The sequence below is a fragment of the Amia ocellicauda genome, chromosome 2 (assembly GCF_036373705.1).
Source record: "Amia ocellicauda isolate fAmiCal2 chromosome 2, fAmiCal2.hap1, whole genome shotgun sequence".
Classification (NCBI taxonomy): domain Eukaryota; kingdom Metazoa; phylum Chordata; class Actinopteri; order Amiiformes; family Amiidae; genus Amia; species Amia ocellicauda.
The window spans coordinates 8,698,682-8,721,692 of NC_089851.1; the positions used below are offsets into that span (position 1 = coordinate 8,698,682).

General features: G+C 38.5%; 1 protein-coding gene across 4 annotated transcripts in view; it reads left to right on the forward strand.

Annotated features, from left to right (window-relative positions):
- pard3aa (par-3 family cell polarity regulator alpha, a) overlaps nucleotides 1-23,011 on the forward strand; it is a 353,698-nt gene that overhangs the window by 242,401 nt on the left and 88,286 nt on the right. For 2 of the 4 annotated variants that reach the window (XM_066717599.1, XM_066717616.1), the window contains 5 exons: nucleotides 5,938-6,086; nucleotides 6,561-6,596; nucleotides 8,305-8,349; nucleotides 15,092-15,319; nucleotides 19,893-20,133. In XM_066717599.1, coding sequence (XP_066573696.1) covers nucleotides 5,938-6,086; nucleotides 6,561-6,596; nucleotides 8,305-8,349; nucleotides 15,092-15,319; nucleotides 19,893-20,133 — 699 coding nt within the window. The remainder of the gene's footprint in view (nucleotides 1-5,937; nucleotides 6,087-6,560; nucleotides 6,597-8,304; nucleotides 8,350-15,091; nucleotides 15,320-19,892; nucleotides 20,134-23,011) is intronic. The other 2 variants (XM_066717607.1, XM_066717623.1) reach the window with 2 other exon arrangements.

Here is a 23,011-nt window from a genome sequence, read left to right on the forward strand (position 1 = left end):
CAATCAAATGTTTTACCTTTCCTTGTCTTAGAAATGTATCATCTCTTTAACATATAGCACAATTTGCGATCCTCGTCTCAGATGATCACAGTGTCTGTGGGTTTTCACTCCGGCCCTGTAGCCATGTTCTTCCCCGACTGATCTACACCTGTTTAACAGGTGTGAAAACAATTGAAATTAAGCAGCTTAGTTCAAGTTAGGGTTCAATTAAGAGCTCAGTTGATCGGTACCAGGGCTGGGAACCCCTGATATGGTGAACATCAATTGTGATTTTAATTTCACTGAGGAGAAAAGATTATTTGGTAAAGATTGTAACCCTCACATATAAACACAATCTAGTGCATGCACACTGCAAAAGTCAACATGCAGTGGGGTGTGTGCGAATAAATACAGTAATGGGTGCCAGACTACTGATTTCCCTCTGTCACACTCCACGGCTATTCATATTCAGAATCAATAAGGGTGGAAAGTCTTCCCTGTTTGTACTAAAGAACATTGAATTGAAACCATTTAATCAGTTTCTCTTCTGTCAAGTGCCGTGTTTCTCCAGTAATGATATGCACGAAATCCAGACCCAAGTTTGCTCATTTTAAATTGGCAGCAGTTGTGTTTAAATTACATTTGAATCTGGAACGTGAACAAGGCCACGGAATAAGCCAGAATCTAATCTTTGTATTACAATTATTAAATTATACATAAGTTTAAAAAAAAAACAACAAAGGAGAAATGCACAGTGTACTCCTGTGGATTGGAGATGTCAAAAGATGACATCAAAGCATGGCATGGCTTGTATTGATTTTAACCCAAAGAGGAATGAAAACTGTGTACTGTATGCCATGCTTATAGATTAGCAAAAACAATATATTGCAGTCAGAAGGCTGAGGGATACGGTTACAGAGTGCAGACAAGAAAGTTGGCATAGATTACAGATTATTTATTCCTTGGAAGAAAGTGTTTTTCTTTTTGTTTTTTTTACCAATAAATTAAGCCTAGATGTTTATGAGGTTGATGCATTTATCCTCCTCTCAGGTTCAGGGCAGACACAAGCATTTAGAAGCAGCACTATGGCTTTATGAAGGCCTTCCTGGATTCTTAAGACAGACACTTTTTCTTTTAACACCACCCAGGCTTTCATTTCTGTGTAATTGTCCTGCAGTTTTGGGATGATTGTGGATAGATAAAAGTGCGGCATATTTGGACTTCACTGTTCATTATTGATCTAAGGAGAGAGCTTTACTTGTAGTTTAAATTGATGGCTTTTACCAAAAGGAAAAAAAAATACAATAGAGAATGGAAATATCTGCTTCACATAGCTTGGTCTTCTCATTCTATGTGGTGTTTAATATGACAAATAGTTTTAGAAATGTGGTGCATTTAATTTCCTCCCAATGGACAAACACGAAGATATTGCAATGAAGGTAAACCTTACATTTTGCCTCAAGGCATGGGAAAAGAGGGGGCAGTCTTGGACAAAGACTCCTCCAAACGAAGGGCATCTGTTCTAAATCACTGCGAGAGCTTTTCGCTTTTGCTAACAATGGAAAAACCCAAGATCTCAATGAAAATTTATTATCCAAATAAACGGGGTTAGATGTCAGAATTCAGATGAGCAATTTTAATATTACTAGGGTTGGAATGCGCTCAGAAGAGTTGTCCCGTAGCAATAGGAACTCGAGGTTTGGTCTGTTGACAGATAAGAGCCATTTGTTAATTTCTTCCTTTTCTTAAAGGCTTCCCCTTTCAGGAAGTTGGGTATTATGGTATGAGCAGAAATACATTTTTTTACAAGTTTCAAAAGCGTGTTTGTTTTTTAAATTGGACCTCACGTTATACAAGATATTTAAATTAGTTTTACATAGTTTGATTGCACAAGTTAATGTATGTTTCTGATTACATTTCACAGCAAAGTTATAATACGTTTAATAAGATAAATTGTTGATGCATTTTTAATGGGGGATACTTTAAAAACATGCAAGTCACTCTTTTTACTTTACTGATTTCCAGATAAAGCATTTTGATAGTCTGTTATATAAATCACGAATGGCTCCTTATGTTATCTGCATCCCAATACTTTAACCCAGTGTTGCTATTTAACATTCAGTCTCATCCCTATTGGACTGAAGAACATTTAATTAAACGTTGGCATTCAACAACATTATACAGTGTAATTTTTGACCTCAAGGAGAGTTTCATTGAGAGGGTGCAGCACATTCCTCAGTCTAAATGTCTGAAAGGCAGTGAACATTTACAAATAGAGATGCATCCCATTTAAATAGTATCACTATGCAATTGTGAGGTCCTTGTGTAAGATAGTCAATGCTGCACAACGTTTGAGAACGGGTTATGAAGTATATTTGGAAGTCTGGCCTACAGTGCCCAATATCTGGCAAAAGAATAACCAGTAATGTTAGGTTTCCCTTAACGCCTGTTTTTCTTCATCAGCTTGCAAGATTCGGCGTTTATTTTTGCTGTTGTTTTTGTTGTGTTTGTGGAAGTCACATGAATAATGTGTCCCGTGTTAGTCTACCATTTAATTCAATAAATAGCGATAATGAACCAGGAACATACAATGTCATACAATATTAGTATCAGTCCTAAGTAATAACATTAATAATAATGGCAGAAGCTTAAAAGAGGAGAATACTAGTTGTTTCAAATGTTCATACAGTTTCAGTCAATTACCTGAAAATCAAAGCTGTCATTTTCCCTTGTAGATGGCACGGGGTTAACAGGACTTTAAGGACAGCCAAGCATATAAGCCTAATAATATCAAATTCACTCCTGCCATCGCCTAAGGGAACAAAATTCATATTCACTCAAAACTACGAAGGGGCTGTTACAGCAAGAATGTTAATCTGACGGATTCGTCAGAAGTGGATGTGGGTCAAAATTAATGATTTTCTTTTTCTCTTTTTTTTTTTTTTTTCTTTTCCCCGCTTCAAAAACCTAGGGCAATCTGAACAGTAAATTTCCCAAATAACAAGTGAAAAGACTGAATATTTAACTTCCAGCCTTCTATTGTTGCTAGCGGAACAGTATTTCATTCATCAAAGTACGCTGTGTTTTGAAACAATAATAAATAAACATGCAGGGTCTTCAGTTCTTTATTTTACGCATGTGGCTGTCACATGTGTTTTACACAAGCAGCGCAGTGAGAAAACACACATGCTGTGTCTGTGTCACTCATGACAGAGGCGTCCTCACCTCAGTAGGGAGTTCGGAGGGCAGTGCTAGTGCTGGCTGGAGGACGATTCAAACTGACACACTTCAAATACAGTGGGTTAACATACAAGCCACCCTACTGTTTTCTCGTCTTTCTGTTTGAAAAGTCTCCTTCCTCCAATTCTCCAGGCTGGGATTTCAAATTAAATTTAACACTCAGGGATCGGTGTGCAACGTTGATGCAGCAGCTGCAATATTTCTCTCTGAGTCTCAGCAGTCTTTCTTGTGATAATTTCATTACGGTGGATCACTGTAATCGCCCCTGATCTTATCCTTACCTCTTGACAGACAGCTTCTTTTAGTGCTCTTAGTTGCGATTTGTACTCTCCTATCTGTCAAATTAAGCAAGCCATTGTGTGATTTCAAATGCAGTGTAATGTACAATCAAGATGAATCAAGACAGTGACTTCCCCAGAGGTTAAAGAAAACCGGCATTAATAATTTCAAAAGAGGGATGTTAAAAAGATATGTAATGAAGAAAATAAACACATCAATGAATTAGCAGTCTTTGATGAGGCAGGGAAATGCGTTTCCTTCCCCAGGGTTGTTCTGTTAAGAAACATGAGAGATGTTTCGGTGTCCTTTGATCACTGTGTGACAGCTATCAGAGAGACGAGCAGTGCTTGGTTCTCGGAAAGGTCAGCATGAAATAAACATTTTTTACAAATACATTTAGCCCAGAGTGCAAGCAGGTTTGGTGACTGTCCTTAGTAAGAGTACTGAGATTCAGATGCAGGGGAGTCATCTCACTTTTAAAATCGTTTTTTCTCTGAAAGGAAGTTTGTGAGCGACTGTTTTGTGGATACACTCCTCTCTGTTACTCTCTGCACACACTGGCTCATTCTCCTCCCAGACCCAAAATGTACTTCTCCTTAGGCTGAGATGTATGCTGTGTTTTAGTGAATAAAGCAACCCTAAATAGCACTTTGATTTGGAATACATGCATTTTATTTTCAAAGCTGTGTTCTTCAGTTTATATAGGCTATAAAACCTACAAGATATTTAGGAGAAACTTTAAAATTTTTATTTTAAATTGAAACATGGATAACCCATTTTTTTTCTCTTACTTTTTGTTTTTTTTCCACCACAGAAAAGCCAACTAACCATTTCTGTTACATTTTTAGCCAACTTGTCATAGAAAGTGTTTAACACGTGCAAGTTTCCATTATTTGTTCTGAAAAACAACGCCAGAGCTCACAGCTATTTTTGCCATTATTATTATAGTACTTGTTATACCTAGCTAGCATGCTGTAGTGAAGCACAGAGTTTCTGTTCAGATCTGAGCTCGAGGCAGGTGAGGCACTCTGTACACCTGTACACAGATGGGACTCGAATGCTGCGGACGCCACAGGTTTAGCTCTTCACAGCAGTCGCCTCCCTGGGGTCTGTCTTTCTACTCATCAGTTTGAGTGAACCGTAACCAAGAAGCTCACGGCCTCGGTGCCTCTGTCAGCGCAGACAGCTGCATGGCATAGAGACCTGGGACTCGGGAGCTCAGCTGCTTTCACTAGCTCAGGCCTGACATGTGAGCAGCCTAGCGTGCCCAGTTACCAGGCCAAGCCGCTGCCTTGGCTTTAACTAAATCACAGAGTCTCGCAGGCTCTTCGCATTACAAGTGCTGGAAAAGCAGTTACTTGTTCATTATCTGTTCGTCAAAAAGAAGAAAAAGAAAGAAACAAGCATTTTCTCTGTGGCTGTCCAGAAGGTGGCCTGTTGTGTCAGGGGTTATCTCTGCAAGATGTTGCCTACCAGCTTGTGCAACTCTCCGCATGGAGAACACAAGAATAAACATTTTGATTATCATGTCATAAGCTGCACAATCTACGCAAGTCTGTTTTCTGTCTGCGTCTCATGGTGATATCTTTTACAAATTGGAACTTTTCATGATTTAATTGCAACCATCTTCCTTGCATGCAAATGATCTCCATAGTCTCCTGTTTTGGCACATCTTTCGGTCTCTACTTATATTTTCAATCAAGATGATGCTGAAGATTGAGGCATTCAAAGGAAATGCAGTGCTCAGGGTTGAACCTGAGTCCGCCGCAAACACTCTGCCATTGACTACCCACGCCTGGCTCCCCCTTGACACAGCACGAATAAACACTAAGCTGTGCATTAGACCAACTAGTCTGAGGGTTAGGAAGCAATAAATGGACAGCCTCTTTCCTTCAAATACAGACAATTGCTTAGAAATATTTACTTAATAGAAAAATTCCCTCTGGTATAAGAGTACTTGAGGCTTGAGACAGAGGTTAGTGGTTATGGTGAAATTCCCTCCAATTTGGATTTCGTCAAACTAAATACAAGGTCTTTTTTGTAAACAAATGTGGAAAAGTTGTTCTGAAACCTTAAACAATAATGATTTTTATTATAATTATATCTGTTTATTTACAGTTATACTGTATGTTTTGCCAAGCATTTTCATAAGATTTTGATATGTCTGGAAAATAATATGTAATCATCATTCCCCATTTTTAAATGAAAGACCAATTGGTACTTTGAGGTAGTATTCCAAAGAAGTTTAGAGAGTTATGATGATAAAATGTCATAACACACACAATAACTATGGTTTTGTATCATTTTTTAAATTGAAAACATTGTTCCATGTTTTGAGTACCCCCTACCTGTGGTTCGGTTGTAATTGTATAGCCTCTGCACATTCCTCACCTTAGAGCATCTCTAATTGGAAATGTTTTGCTTTATTTCCCCTTCCAGCTCTCTGAGCCCTGATGCTGACCCCGACAACACCTTCCAGAGAGAGGGATTTGGACGTCAGAGCATGTCGGAGAAACGGACCAAGCAATTTGGAGATGCCAGTCAGCTGGAGTTCATTAAAACACGGAAATCAAAAAGCATGGATTTAGGTATTGACAGAGAAATGCGGCGTCCTCTGTTCCCATTTTTGTTCTCCAGATATTCTTCCACTCTTTATTTTTTACAAAACTGAGAAAGCAATGCATACATCTCTACCTGCCAGGGGAAAATGAAGTGATTGTTATTTACCCTTGCCAAATACCGCCAATTCCACAGATATAGATATTGAGGGAAGGCATTCTTTGATGAAGAAGAAAAATATAAGTCATTCGTACTTACATTCTCACAAGAAGGCTGCTTCATGGAAGAAGTAGTCGTGACAGATAAGACGGCAAGATAAATATAACATACTGCAGCTAAAGATCAGATCAGCGTCCTCTAGAGCTTTTCCCTCAATTTCCTTGAGTGTGGAAAGTCTGTGCACTAACTCTTCAACACGTGCACTTGGAGTTCAGTTTGCTATTGTTATCACCATGGCTCTGCCCTTTTATCAGGGTATTTACTGATGTTAATTCTTCATGCAGGTGGAAAACACTCTTCTAATCTCTCATTTGAGGAAGGTAAACTTCCCCCCATATCGTTTACATTGTTAATTAACCAATATCAGTGCATTGTAAATTACCGAAGATTGGAATTTGAATAAGTAGATACTTGTCAAAGTAATTTCCACATGTGATTGATCTATTTTCTTTTTCTTTCCACAAATTTTTAGCTATATTAATTGTCTTGAACCTAATGGGAATGCAAGCTTCTTTGTAGTTGATTTTAACTTCACTATAATCCAAACAACATCTCCAAAGACTACATTTGGAAGTATTCAGACAGGCAGATATTGTTATCCTGAATTGAACATAGTTCCCATCTGAAATTTATCGTATAACCTTGGTATAACATTTCATCTAGAAAATGGTGGCTCCAAGAGTATAGTAGCCACTGTCAATCTAGTGGAGCATTCAGTGTTTTATTATTCACAGGTGAAAGTTCCTGCAACACCTGACAATTTATTCCATAGTCTCCTGATACGAATACAATATAGTTTCACCCTTGCTTAGCTTTTCAGGTGAGTTAAGATTAGACTTCAGGGTAGTGTGGCAACTGGGAATCATCCTGTTATTTTTCTTGTCCTATTCTCACATATTATAAAAAATGCAACATCGTGAACTGCTCGCTATATCAATGCTTATATTTGAAAAATGTGTTCACTTTTTAGAATCTTGAGGTTTATCATCTTGAGCAAGAAGAATGAACAGTTATGATTTATTCATTCTTTATTTATTGGTTCATCCATCCATCCATCCATTCCCTTTACCGGAAGAGCAGAATATACTTTCAATGTGGATCTCCAGATGCCGTCACAATATTCCATGGTCAAAAACTGCAAACTAGGTGTTTTCCAAGTTGTTTCTCTTGTAACGGTCTAAATGATTCCACTAGTGAGAGTACACTGTGAGGAGGTTATTAACATATTTAACAATTTAGTGACACCACCACCACCTGTCACATGACTGCAGTATCTTAGTTATCGTTCAAAACAAAAGTACCATTCTTTCCCGTATGATGCACTTCCTTGGAAAGACGCATGATTACATCCTAATATAGTTCTAAGATGGTCTAGGAAAATACAGGTAATGCATCCTGCCCACACAGATCCAGAGAGGAAGCGCCCATTCCAGACTTCCCTTAGTTTGTACTGAAACTGCAAATGACACTGGTTACCAAACAGCGAGACTCCCAGTTTCAAGCACTTATGAATTTGAATATGGATATTAACATTTCTTTAAGCTGTTTCATTCAGAAAAAGGACAGGGGACACCTCTTTTTCTTTATTATTCTTTCTCAATCTTGTTTTGTGCTCTTTTTGGAATCTGCTCGGTACAGTTTTACTCTGTGCATATTCATTCCATGAACATGTCATTTCTCCACGTCTCAAGTTGCCCGATTTGATAAAAGCCTGATTCCTTTTAGACACAAAAGCAAGATAAAAAAACAAAACATACACAATTGCTTGGGCTGAAAGTAATAAGCTAACCTATAATAACACACATGCCTCTGAACTGATTGTTTGACAATTCTGCATGGTGTTTAATATCTCTTCTCTTCTGTTTTTATTTCTTCCCAATTGATTTGATTGCCTGCCTTTAAAACAGTATTTGCATGAAATCTGATTACGGCACAATGACTCATCATGAGAAAAATAATCGGTAATGTTGACAGAAAGCATGTGGAATGTTGGCACTAACCAGGGTAATTGTTTATGCCTTTTAACAGTAGCTGACGAGATTAACCTCAGTCCTCGGTCAGAGAAGAACACAGGTAAGAACAACAGTCACATCTATACACATGTGGAACCAAGGGAAATTGTCTTTGGACCTTCTTATGTGGTTTCAATCAACCTAATTCCTAATTCTGGTTCACAAGTGCTGACCTCCACTCCTGCACAGAAAAGAGCAGGCTGGCGTCCCCTGTGTTGTAGTCGGTGGTCTCTAAGTGCATCTTTTGCCATGGTAATCAGAATGGGGCACGATTACCCGATGAATATTGAGAATGTAATTTATAGTCATTACTGTGAGATCAAAGGGGCTTTGCTCGGATTCTGCTGTGGGGAATAGTTTGCAATCGAATGTCTCGGAGACTGTCTCTGATTAATAGTCAGGAAATTGGCCTCGAGGAAATCATTTAAATTTAGGAAGTACCCACCAGAGATGCTGCACTTTACATTTGAAGAATATTGCATGGAGCTTATCGATTTCCAGAAAGGGTAAGCACAATTTCTGATGTGAGGTCTGATATGACCACCACCCATGTTACTCGTAGTTGCATCACTTCTAGTCATTGCGGTAGGATTGACTCAGAATTCGATTTCTCTTGAGCTGGAAAGTCTCAGGACCATCTTGCTGGGAAGAGATCAAAAGTTAGTGCAGCTTTTAAGATTAAATGTATGCACAAGACTTTTGCTTGTAATTCAGCTCATACCAATCCCTAGACCAAATCCAAAATGCAAGAGAAAAGGAGTTGTATATGAAAAGCAGCATATGAAATCAAATTGGTTCATATTTTGACTGCCACTTTTATTGTTTTATTATAATAGTCAAGAAAAGGCCTGTGCAGTTGCAAATTAAATAGGTAAGAGAATGGATAATCTGAAAGACTTCAAATATTGTGCATTTGAACTCTTACATAATTGAAAAAGTAAATTATAAGAAATGTGCTGGAGGGAAGATTGGCCAGAATCCGTTTCAGAAAATGTCATCAGATCGCAGTTTTAAGAGTTCATTTTTGGAAAATGATTGAATTAATCTAATATAATTTGCAGGGAGTGATTAATTTATTTAAAACAAAGTATGACGTACGGCACATTTGTAACCGTGGAGAGTGGGCCATTCCCACAATGAGTAACTTTTAAAGTCAAATACAGATGAAGTACACATACTTAGTTGGCACAATTCAACCACGGCTGCACAGATCGATTCACCCTAACCGGCGATCAATTTAGATGATGATATTGAATAGGATATTTAGGTATGGGTGGGGGGGTTCATCGCAAGTTAATTATCACACATATTAAGCTAAGCCACCCGAGTTGGAGCACTCTTCTGAGCTGTTAATGAAAGAGGGACTGGAGTGTGGAGCTGCACACAGACAGAATGTCCCTGCCGACTCCAGGCCTGCTTAAGTTATAAGGAATAGCAGGACCCAGCTTCAGAGGTTACTACAGGCATATTTCTCTCCTAATTACCCCTTTAACAGTTTGCTTAATATTCCAGCATGCTGAATAAATTATATATAACAAAGCCACTTCCATACATGAGCTTTTACATGCATGGCTTCATTATGAAAAATGGTAACAAGCCTAATTTTAGCAGGTCTAATTATAATAGATCTGCTGCTTCAATAATAAGCTGTTGTGATTTATTAATGCAGTTTAGCATATCACCTTACCAATTTAATTGTAATCAGTCTTTTCCAATGTAGTGTACTTGCTGCACTTTGCTTCATCTCAATTAAGAAAGTATTGTTTTTCTCACGTACATTTATTTTGCGAAGTACGGTGCAATTTTGAGATTCTCCCTAGGAAACGGTCACAAAGCAGGTGCCAATGTGTTCGTAGAAGCCAGGGTTTTTTCCATTAAAAGGAGAAGAATATGACAATGTTTGTGCGATAGAAATCACATAATAGGTCTGCGGGTAGAGAGAGGCACATCAGAATCTCCCCAGTGACTCGGATTAATTTGAGTTGAGGGGGGAGGGATAAATAGTGTCAAGCGTGGTAGTGTCTTTGTGCACCAGATACTGACTACCTACAGTAAACTGAGTTTGAGATTTCATTATGTGTGTTACTGTGGGTCTTACACAATCAATAGCTTTTTTGCTACTGGTTAAAGGTATGACTCTACTTTTGGGATGTCACTTCTACAGAAAACATTCTCCTAAAATACAAATACACTTTTCATTGCCTCTCCGTAAAATATCATCTTGTAAGTTTTTTTGTTTTTTTAAATGTACCCATTTTATTTGATAAAAAAAAAAACATCAGTTCATATTTTGTATGAAAAATGTACAAATTGCACAGGTACTTTAAGGCTAGCGGGGGCTGCTAAGCTTCAGTAGGACTTAAGCTCTGTCAAAGTTCATCCTCTGTCCTTTGCCTGAGGTTTTTTGGAATCAATTCAACTGTAAGAGGTTTGGAGGTATTTATTTGACAAGATTGTTATCACACAGAACATATGTGGAATATTAAACTTTTTTCACTGTGCATGGGAGTACTTTATAAAAGATATGTTACATACCATTAATTTTCTAGTATATAACTTTTGAAAGCTGTGTGTATTGTCCATGTGTGGGTGAAAAGCTCTACTGAGACCTCTGTTTACCATCATGGAAATACAATACCAGGGTAGTAAAGTCCAGTATGGCAAGAAAGCTGTGAACCATCACAGAGACAGCCCGTCTTTTAACTCCCCTAGGAAATGAAATGTGTATCCTCCGAGGTTAAAGTTTAAGACATTAACCACTAAACCACCTGTGTCGGAGAGGACAAATATTTAATTTAGCTAATTCAGTTGATTCTGAATAAGAAGGAAGGAAAACATTTACACTTTGTTTGTATCCCCCTCCTCTGTTTTCCAAGGGAGTCGCTGCTCTTTGGTTTGTAAACCAATCCACGAAGGGTGGAGACGTACGAAATCCACACTTATCACAAAGTATACAGCGCAGGCTTGCTGTATTAATGGATCAAGGAGGAACAGGGGATTCTGTTAAAAAATCACTGCATTTTTACTCGCTACTGTTAGGTTAAAATACATTTCAGTCGGATTGTTCACAGTTATAAGATTCTTAATGGGAACTGTTTTTTTCCTCCCACACAACTAACATATTCTGTAGTTATAGCATGCAAACTAACATTATGGAAAATTGTTTAATATGAAAACAAGGTAATGGATTTTTAGTGTACATGTATTTATCTATCTTCTTGGGTGTATTTTTACTGACTAAACTTTTTTATGTGTTTTAACCTAAGGATCAGCAGCAATTTGGCATGGTCCATTTAGTCAATTGAAAACAACCTATTACATTATTCATGGAACGGATGCTTTGGGGACGAAATAGGACCACATGGACTGTTTCTCTTCAAAGTGGAAAATAATAAAGCTAGGTCCTGTTTGCACAGAGTCCAGCCATATGTAAAACGGTATTAGATTTTATGTTTTTCCTGTAGAGACATTGGAGGTCGTTCTGCTCTTTGCATTTGCTGCCCTTATGGTAACTGTGCTAAGGGTAACGAAATGTGATTTTTCTTGTTAAATGAGGAAAATAACCATCTTTATGGTTTAAATTAACTTACTAGTTTAAAGTCAGCTTATTCAGTAGACCTTTGAATCTATTGTGTAGCTTATCTGAAACTATAATACAATTTAAACTGGTCTTACTCTTTAAAAGTGTACATTTGTGTTTTGTTTATTTGGTATCTTTAATTTAAGAGTGATTTTGGAGTGCCAGGTCCAATTCAATGAATCATTGTACTCACAGATATGTCAATGACACTGATTATAGTTGTGCATTTTATGACGGTGGTTACCCAGCGTTAGAAATAATGACTCCCAAAGAACAGAAAATGATTTCAGTTTAAGTGCTTAAACCAATATAAAACCAAGATGAATTATGTAAAGGTAACTTCCATTGACCCAGCTGAAAGCCTAAAGTACTCTGTATAATATTAGTTAATCCACCGAGAGTTGCATGAATATGGAAATCGTTGAAGTACATCTGTAGTATCTTTAACGCCCGTAGTTCTCTTTGAGGTGACAATACAGTGAAAGGCCACAAAATATCAGTTTTCATTAATCCAAGTCGGAGCAATAAGCGGGAAAACTAAAGTACAATGAATGTGATTGTCAGGATTGAGCTTGAATTGTGTCCCAGTACGAGGTGTTTAAAGGACAAAGAGAAAATCTATATTAACCAATGAACAGCTTAGTGGATCAGAAACTCCCATGTTGTTGACTACAAACTGAGGGTTTATACTGTAGTATAGTAGTATACTATAGTGTATAGTAATGTAGTATATTAGTAACTCCAGTTAGGTCACTAAGAAAAAAAGCTGTAAAGACTACAGACATCAGAACTTAATGGACAAAAACCTTTCACAAGAATGAATTAAACTAAAATAGGTTTCCCGTATTAGATGGGATACGAGATTTCTTGCTTTGCTGATGTTTATCATATTGTTAAGTGACAGTAATTGGTAGGGTGAGCTTGAGGTGGTCAGCGTTTCCTTGGTTTGCGGCGCAACAGAAAATCCTGCGGCTTACCAGGCATCGGTGAGCCGGGCTTGTTATCGATGAGAGATGCATTAGTCCTTTATATGCGATTCCTCCGTGCTATAGCTGTGCTGTGGCCAGGGGAAATGGAGGATGGCTTCCACATTTGAATAATAACAAAAACCTTCCCAACTGTCCTTCATCAGGTTGATCCCTTGAGAAAATCTTAATTTAGTTTTTTAGATTTTGCTTGTTTATATTTTATATTTCCAAAAGAGAGATGCTATCATAGCCTTCAGATTGGTATTTTTCCTGACTAACTCTCTGCCCTGCAGCATGTTGTTTTATTGCAGCTCAGCTGGGGTTATAAGAAAATAAATTCTTAATGCCTTTTTTAAATTTTATTTTATTCCTGTATTTTTAAAGCCTGGGTGAGATCTTGAACATCATTATCACCCAGCCTAGCACACAGCATACGCACGAATAATTGAATACGATACATCTTTGAAAGGGTGTCAAACATGGAGTTATGAGGATGCCACTTCCCTGCACACATCCCTGTAACACCAAGGGTTTCGTCTGGCTTTGTCGCTCCGTGTAATTGTGACATCCAGGGTCCAGCTGGATACAGAACGTGTACAATCTGTTTGCTTCTCTTCCCTTGCACTCTGTAACCCATTTCCACTCCTAACCATGGCCACCCAATTCAAGTGATGCATCTATTTATTCTGTAATCCATCATACATTCCACTGTACCCTCGGAAAAAATAGATCAGAGCCAAGTTAGGTTTCCCTCAGGGGGTAGAGGGGTGCATACGGCACACATTGTCTCAGAATAACTCTCCATGCCTCTGGAAGGGAAATCAAAGTTTTGTTCCCTGAAGAGTTTTGTGAAAAGACCTGAGATGTATGCAGTGTAATTGTGGTTGGAAAAGGTTAAGTGCCCAGCCAACAATTAAGAAATAACGTAGTAACTGGCGTTCTTTATTTCTCAGAATATACATCTCTTAGTAAGACTATAATCATTAATACACACACACACACACACACACACACACATATATATATAATATACTACATAATACAGGTGGGCAACTAGCTGTTTATTTTTGTGTGTGTGTGGCGGGGGTAGTAATTGGAGTGCACCTGAAATGTTGTTTTATTTATTTGTTTTACTTTATTAATATAAAATTGCTAATGTTTTAAGAAGTCTTCATTACTGAAGTGAAAGGTGTCAACACTGAAGTATGAAATGTAATGTGTTAAATGGAAACGATTTTGATTTTCACCTTTACTTTTTCCAATTACCAACCCTGCCTCCGGTTTAAAGCAACGTTTACACCTCGGTTATTTTACTCTGTTCCCAAAATCCAATAATTACAAATGGCTATGACAGGTTTGTGTGGCTTCTTATTGTTTCTCTAAATCCTCCGCAAAACAGCAAGTTTGGCAGAAATGTACCATGGGATTATCTAGAAATCAAATTTAAAATCTTTAGAAAAGAACATGGAGGTCCTTGGTTTTAATGCATGGAAATAGTGTCTGCACTAATCAGTGATATAAAAACTGAAAGAATACAAATTAAGAAGTGATTACAAGATTTATTTACACATTGAAGGATTAACAGCAATGACCATCTGAAGGACAATGAAGGGGAACAAATATATGTGGTAACCATGTACTGCAGAGCAAGTCAGTTATTCAGTTAGGTTAGACTCATAACTTCTGTGTCTGTGAATAGATTATGCTATCAGATCTTTACCTGGAGTACCTTTTGGAAGACAAGGATATTTGTAGTGGTTATGCCTCGAGCAGCACGTATTTAAAATGTGATAAAAAATGCAGAAGCATAATGGAAATCTAAGAATTTATACACGATAACTTTTCTAGGTCAGTTTTTTTTTTCTGGGCATAACTATAGGTATCTTGAGACATGATTACCTCTCATTGCTATATAGTTTGTGTCTATATATAACTGGGTTCAGAGTGTGTGGAATGAGCTTGTTATTGAGATAGGACTCCCTCTGGACTCGGCAGAACATGAACCCACCCTTTGTTGGAGGATCAGCCGTGTTGCCTAGCGGGTTTGTCACTCTATTGTGGTTTGCGCACCAAGCAAGATGTAGGTTACTCAGTTGGAGCCCATGTCAGTCTTCCGTAGTCTCACTAGATGCATATCTGTTATTTTGAAGAATGTTGAATGTAACCGTTTGATGAGAGGAAGTATGAGAGGAAGACGCTTAAAATCCGATTGTTGTGTTAATTATGCTTAACGATGTATTCATTGTCTGCCCAAGGTTCCCCAACTAGAGATGTTGGCCCTTCGTTAGGCCTGAAAAAGTCGAGCTCGCTGGAAAGCCTGCAGACTGCGGTGGCCGAGGTGACGCTGAATGGAGACATCCCTTTCCACCGGCCACGCCCGCGCATCATCAGGGGCCGGGGCTGCAACGAGAGCTTCCGCGCGGCCATCGATAAATCCTACGACAAGCCCGCTGCTGAGGAGGACGACGAGGGCATGGAGACTTGTGAGTGTGGCATTAGATAGCAGACACTATAATCTGGTATTGGGACCATGCTCCCTATACTGTTCCTTAACAGTTGTCCTTCTCTGCAAGTGGAAATGAGTCCAGGTGTCTTTCTTTCCCTATGTCTGCTCTGTTTTGAATAACTGCAGTCCTACAGATGAAGTATGTTTTATTTCTGTGGACTATTTGCAGCCAAGGAAAGGAAACCAACATGTAAACCGATTTTTACTGACTCCAAGCCAGGTTCACACCCAGCGACCTAGTGAGGATATGGGCTGTGATACTAATCGGACGTTTCTGCTGAACTTTTTAGACCCCGTTCTATGTGCTTATCTAAGAGCTATGTTTAATATTGGATTCAATGGGGTATGTTGAGGAGATTCATATTCAGAGGACACTCCCTATAAATAACTGGATTAAGGCTGTATTAAGTGCATGAATGAAAATGCAGTGCTAATTAATGCCAGACTGTTGAGGGCTAAAAGTTTCACAGGAGAAGTCAGGTTGAACAGGCTTGTTAAAAAATAATTTGCTTTAAACTTCGTTATCTTTCAGCGAACTACTGTTATGGCAAATGCACTTTCAATTCACTGATTCATTACATGAAAAAAAAGTGTGTAATAATTTATACTATGTTAAGTAATTACAAATACAATTAGACATTTCTTTATTAATACAGCTTGAGCTAAATTTCGCTCGTGACTTATCACTGAAGGAGTAAAAGTCGCATATTTTGCTGGTATTCATTTGTGATGCCGGGGTTAGATATGGAAGCCCTAAACAAAAGGCTTGTGAAATGAAACTGGGTACCAGGCTGACTCCACAGAGAGCAGCTCAGGTTTGCAGAGGTTGTTGGTAATGTGAAACACTTTAATTTACTGTTTCCGAATAAGAGACGTTATGTCACTGTGGACAAAATAAAGTTGAGAAACACTGTTATATTTTAGCAAAACTAATGACCATGTGCTTCTAGGGGAGTCCAGTAATAGCACAGAGTGGGGTGCTAGCATGATATTTATTTTCTATTGAACGATTCCATTAAAAACATGCTGCTCCATCAGGGATATTTGAAAGCTAGATTAAGTATAAAGTCATTTTCATTTTCCTAAGCCCTCGTTGCACAGTTGGTTTTTTGTACTTTTAACTACTTAATCGTCTCTTATCTTATGGAAAAGTAATGAAAAAGCAGCTGGCTCTTTTTAATAGACTAACATTTAAAGTTGGGGTATATTGCATTCTTCCCTGTGATATTCAAATAACTTTGTATTTCAATTTAGATAAGAGACCTGGCTGCTTTAGTCATTCAGGTTAATAGTCGAAATTGACAGATAAGGAGCAGCTTTTACACAAAAGGAGATTTTATTTACATAAAAATCTAAATTTTGTATTAGTATTAGAAATGTTATCACAGCGCTTTATGTTGAATAGATAAACTCACATATAATTTATTAATGACCCCAAAATATTAAGATGCGAGAGGGAAACTGTGCAGATTAAATATTAAAGAATCAATAATTAAGATTACCTTTCGAATATAAAACTAGGGTCTGATTATATTATTATTTTTCATATCCTGCATTTTGAATTGGAACTGTTGTTTAAAGGGACGACGTGATTTACAAACTGTTTACACATGCAAATGCACTAATCAGCGCACTAACTGAGAATACGGATCTGTGGTGTTCTGTGCTTAAAAAAATGCAAAACTACACAAATAATTGCAATAAATGCTTTGTATTACTGTGTCCTTTTTAATAACCTTAATTTAACTCTTTCTATAAATTGATGCATACGAAATTGACACTCCAATGCCACGCTGTTAGTGTTTACATCGTAACACTATTGATTTTTGTTGCTCTTACTATGTTTTTTCTTTTGTGTGTTATCCTCCTTTCTTTGTGTGGCTTTTTTCAACCACACTGGTTCAATGATGTATAGTCCTTCTCATTAGAGATGGGAGCTCTGGTTTCTGTAGTGCTGGTGGTAACAGATTGAGTTTTTGTGGGTGCCTGATCATAACAAGCAGAGTGCTTGCTTTCACACACTCCACACACCCCAGGAGAGAGATGATTACCATCTCCAGTGTGTTATCTGAGACAAAATCATTAAGACCAAGAGAAATTAGCACTGTTGTATAATCTCCACTGAGTTCTAATTGCCAGATGTAGTTCAACACAGAAAAACTGCTGTTGCACTTAATGTCACGATAAGCATTCTGGAAAATGAGTGATAAAGCCGATATCTGGTCAGCCTGTTATTCTTATCTTTTTCTAAAGCAAAACCTTGCATAATTGAATAGGTTTAAGCTGCAGATTTGCCTGGCATTCTTGTCATACACAGTTCTACTGAGATATTTCATTTCAGTAATTTCCTTTGAGATGACCATATAAAGGAATTGCTGATAACTTACAAAAACAAATCCCATACTCATCCTTGAAATACTACCCTTTCTTTTCTTGCAGTGGTATGCTTCATCTGGTATGCTAAAATCCAACATGGGCTTTTTGATAAGAGCCTTTATTCCATTCATCTTTTCCCTTGCGCAAGGCATAATGTAGCACTATGTAGTTTCTACCTGGCATAGGGCAGTGAATGACGTTTTGAAATGTGGCCTTTTTAGAACTACCCTGCAATTAAGAGCCCGCATTTTAAATGTTTGCTATTTAAAGATGTAATCAGGAATTGATTCATTGTTCAGATTGCTGCTTTTGAATAAAGCCATAGATTTTAACATCATTAATTTCACGCACACACTCACATTCATATACATTACAATCCTATCCATAGCATGCATCGGATAGCTTCCTGAACACATTAGCAATCTTCAGCAAGCCCACTGGATGAATATATGCAAAACTATAACACAGATGCATATATTTGTATACTCGCTGTATACAGGGAATTCTGAATACCCCCAGTCAACTATCAGGAGACTGAACTGCTTTCTTCAAAGCAAATATCCTAGCAGAATGATATATGAATAAATGTTATTAGTATGGAAACACTATTTATGAAATGTGTCATCTCTAGAAGACAAACTGAGAAACTTGAATGTGTAAATATTTACTTTGTAGAAATCGTATTTACATTGTAGTGGACGTGACTGCGGTTGAATGTTTGGGTTAATCCCATCTTTCATCAGTGTCCTTAAAACATTTGTACATTTTGGTTATTGGAATCGGAAACCTCTGATAGCAGGAGGGTGACGAATAATAACCTTCAATTACCCAAGTCTATCGAATCACATCTGATTTGTTCTTGCTGAAACTGACGCAGAGTCTTAAGAGACCCCATCAGCTGGTTGTCAACACCCAGATCAACAGTTTCTCCACATCAAGGGAGGGATGCGTTCGAGACAAGCGGCCGAACACCGCAAGAAAAGGCCCGTGCCTCTTCTGTGCTCAGATGATACGATACAGACAGGACTGTTGCTCTTCCACTGTCTAGCCAGGGTCTTAAATGAAAAAAATCTAAGATCTGATTTTTTCTTTTTCTTCTTCAAATAGTATGGGCTGCAGTCTGTTTAAATGAACATGGCTTAACTTTATGATTTGCTCTTGTGTTCAAGAGGATGAAAGGGCTTAAGAAACAAAGTGGCATTGCTAGTCGTCTTTTCTCTGCATGATATATGAACCTGCTTTTAATAACACATTTTTTCTCTGTACATTTCATTTTAACTGCAGTGTCATGACCTCTGTAAACTTGCAGAAGTGCTCTTCCGAATGAAATCCACAGCCGAGGAGATGCATCTCAGAAAGCATGTGCCTTTATGTTGGTTTTTTTAGGGAATTCGCATTTTTGATTCGCCATGTGTGATATGTATTGTCTTTTCCCACTGATCCTCTCTTTTTAAGTGTCGCTCATCAATCAAAGAGATATTCCTCTAATGGAGTCCTTTGTAAACTAAACCGACACCAAACACTTAATTTAAGCACTGCCGAATTCAATGGCTTCCTGCTCATGGTGAATATATTATAGTTAGGATGTGTGCAAATGAAAGCCTGTTTTCTGAACTAAAAGTTTTACCCCATTCAATGTCTAATCACCTATTTCAATGCAAATGTATATGGAATTTAACCCTGTATGTTACTGTATGTATTCGTAGAAGTGATGCCAGATGATAGCCTTGAGAACAAATGTGCTGCACAAATACAAGTTGACATCCTGATAATGATTGCATTCGATTGTAACAGTTGCTATACCAGTCTGAGAATGTGTTGGGATGTGAACAATGAAAGTACAAATTACAGACATGTTAAATAAACAGATGAAGCAACAGGTAGTGACATGCAACAATCCTGATACATTTCTCTTTGAAGTATTTATATTGCATGTAGTTTGTATCAGTTAGAACAGTCTCACTGTATAGCTGTGTAGCCCATTGATGACATTTGTCCATCAGTGATCTGTTATCTCCCATCTTCGAATTCGGCTTTAAAAATATCTTAACAAGCCAGTTTGCCGGTTAAGTTATGATGACGAGTAATAAACGCAGAATAGGCAAGCAAGTAAGAGACGACTGATTGTGTGATGCTCTGGTTTCACCCTGTTGTCTTTGTTCGATGCTTCGCAGTGGAAGAGGACACGGAGGAGAGCTCTCGGTCAGGCAGGGAGTCCGTATCCACCGCCAGCGACCTAGCCTTACTGAGCGGCGGCTCGGGAACCATCGAGAGGCAGGTCAACGGCGGCCGAGCCAAAGAGGAGAAGAAGAAAGACAAGGGTGGAAAGGACAAGAAGAAGCAAGAGCGTGATAAAGAGAAGGAGAAGAATAAAGCCAAGAAAGGGATGCTGAAGGGACTTGGGGACATGTTTAGGTAAGGCCTTCAAACACAGGCCCAGTCCTGCATGTGAACTGAAGCTATGAATGGCTTTTGTGTGGATACTTCACTAATCACAATGGTTGGATGTAGACTAGTTTGCTTGGGGAATTCAGCAGTTTCCCCAAATCCTTTTTTCCCACAAGTAGCAGGTTAAATGAGCATGTCCTGAATCTTAGCAGTTTTGTTGGACCATTTATGCTCTAGATTATATTTCTTTCAAGTTAAAGTGAAATGAAAAATACGGAAGGAGTCCCAGAATTGATTTAACAACAATAAATGGACAAAAGACAATTGTTGACATGGAATTGTTTGGCCAAGCTTTCCAATTGTTCTCTGTTCACGTCCAAGGGGTTGGTGGGGGTGTTGCCTACAAAAACTCTATTCAGAAGTTCATTTATTTAGTTTACGTGTTGCAAACATGGCGAGCATGCGATGGGGGGGCACAAGAGTCTGTTTTCTCTGGCCTGCAGTGGAGCCTGTGCCATTTCATGTACGGAGAACAAATATCAAAACACTGTTTTTTAGAACAAATATGGCATTGTGTGCTGACCCGTGTTTTGCTGAGGCAAGGCAGACAACACAACAGGCTTATATATCTGATACGGTAACTGAGAAAAGATCCCGGCTCCACCGGTATAAAAGAACACTGTTGCTCTTGTTGTAGCTCGACTGGTTCGAGGTAAGAGATCTTATCCGACTGGCCTGCTATTAAAAAACATATTTGGAGGCCTTGGACAGGAAGGGGATGTGCGGTGTTCTTGCAAGGCTTTGGGTAATGTACCTTCAGTGAAGCTAATTAAACAGAAACCACAATTAATTATTTTGATTTGGTGCTCATTTGAATCCTGCATAAATTAAACCGGGTTGGTTGGCTGTTATCATGCAATAAGTTGTTTCCCACGGATTAGTGTAATGGGATTAGTTTGCATATCATAGTACACAGCTCTGTAATGAACAATAAAGATGACAAGTGTTTTAAGGTCATGTTTCAGGAATTCGGAGCCATTGCTTATCGGCTTTAATTTGTACTTTGCTCCTGTTTAACATTATTAGGGGGGAAGCAATGAAAAATGTACTATATAATTACTAACACATGCAAATGCAGGTGTGTCTTTCTATCTCACAGAAGGGTGACTGATAAATGCATATTGATGTGTGAATTATTGGTTACTTGTCCCGTAGTGTGTTTACAGTCTCAATGGCATCTGGTAGATTGTAATGCAGTTTTGGTGTGACATAAAGGGGCAATTTTGTCCCCCTAACATTTCTCCTATACCCCTTTCAGGCAGATAATCTTTCTTCATTATCCTACAATGCCGCTGCCACTTAAGGGACAGGGCTGCTGTAACTGACACTTTCTCCGTTGTCTGCATTTAGCCTGAGGGCTTTTTATCTCAAATATGCAAACCGACAGCTCATAAACCAGCGCCTACATTATGCACTCAAAGAGGTTGCGTCTTGCCTTCAATTAAAAGAGAGAGAGAGAGAGAGAGAGAGAGAGAGAGAGAATCGGAGCATTTCTTCCTGGGATCTTCATTAAATTGAGGCACACAGAGTCGATTCCCGCCGGAGACCTTGGGTTGTGCTGCTTTCACTCCTGCACAGAATCATTATTTTCTGGGCCCCTTAAGAATCGCAAAAAACGACTTAAAGGCAGAACTCGTAGAAACGATTATGTGCTTACCTGCAGTTATCAGATAGGCCTGGGACCCAGCTGACTGGGGTCTTGCCTAATTCCACAATCTTTTTTTGTTGATGTTGAAATGGTGCTTTGTCCTCATTTACATTTAGCTGGCCTTCGATTCCATCATCATCGCTTTTTTTTTTTCTCAGATCTCAAAGGACATCCGAAGGCATTTGCTATACCCTCCAATTTCTGCTCATCTGCATGCACAGCTAAATTGAGCCTGATGAACGTTTTCTCGTGCTCATTTAATCGGCAGACTGATTGGCAGTGTGTTTAAATGGGAGTTGGTTAATACAAAAAAAATCTGCTCAACCTGGGCTCGTCGCGCAGTCTGAAATTCATGACCTGAAGAGACGTCCTCTTTGTGGAGGGTCCTGCGTTCCCTGCTAAAAATTAGACATCAATTATAGTTAAGGCATCTGCACATCTGATCGAACTTCTGAAAGGAGTGTGGGAGTAAAAAATGTATCAAAGAAAGATGAGAACTCTGGCACACTGTTTCTGAAATCTCAAAAATTACTCTTACAGCTGAGATGCTTCTGTTAAAAACAACCTTCAGGGCACTGACAAAAGTTAGACATTGGAAAACATCTGCAGTAACAACAAAAACAAAACCAAGTAAAAGTAAAACGCTTGATTTTGCTTTTACAGTTTTTTAATAAGTCAAATGTAGCAGCCATGAACAACATGGTACTTTCAAACATGAGGGTCACACTTAGTTGTTGGTCTCATGGGGTGATTCTCCGAGCTTCACCCCAGGAAGCATCACCCCAGGCTCTTCCACTACTTACGTACGGTCAGTGCATCGAGATAAAGCTGATTTCTTAAGACCTCATGTTTTCTTCTCTAGATAATCTGCTATTGCTTAACTACTATAGTTTAATAAATATCACTGTTTTGTGTTGAGCTTTTCTGTTTTACAAATGTAGTTAATGTTGCCAGGACAAATGTACTTCCACTGCTGAGGAAAGAAGAGGGGGAAAAGGGCAAAACCACTAGGAGTCCGGGGTGGTTATTGTGGTGCAATTTGTGCACTCAAGTAAACTAGGGCAACTACGAGCTGTTTCACATGAGACCCGCACAACTGGCAGATGAGGATGATTTTTCGGTCACTGCATTAAGGAGCAACATTAATCCGCTGTGTCACTCTGCCCCTTGTGAATCTGATAACTGGCAAGCCTCAGA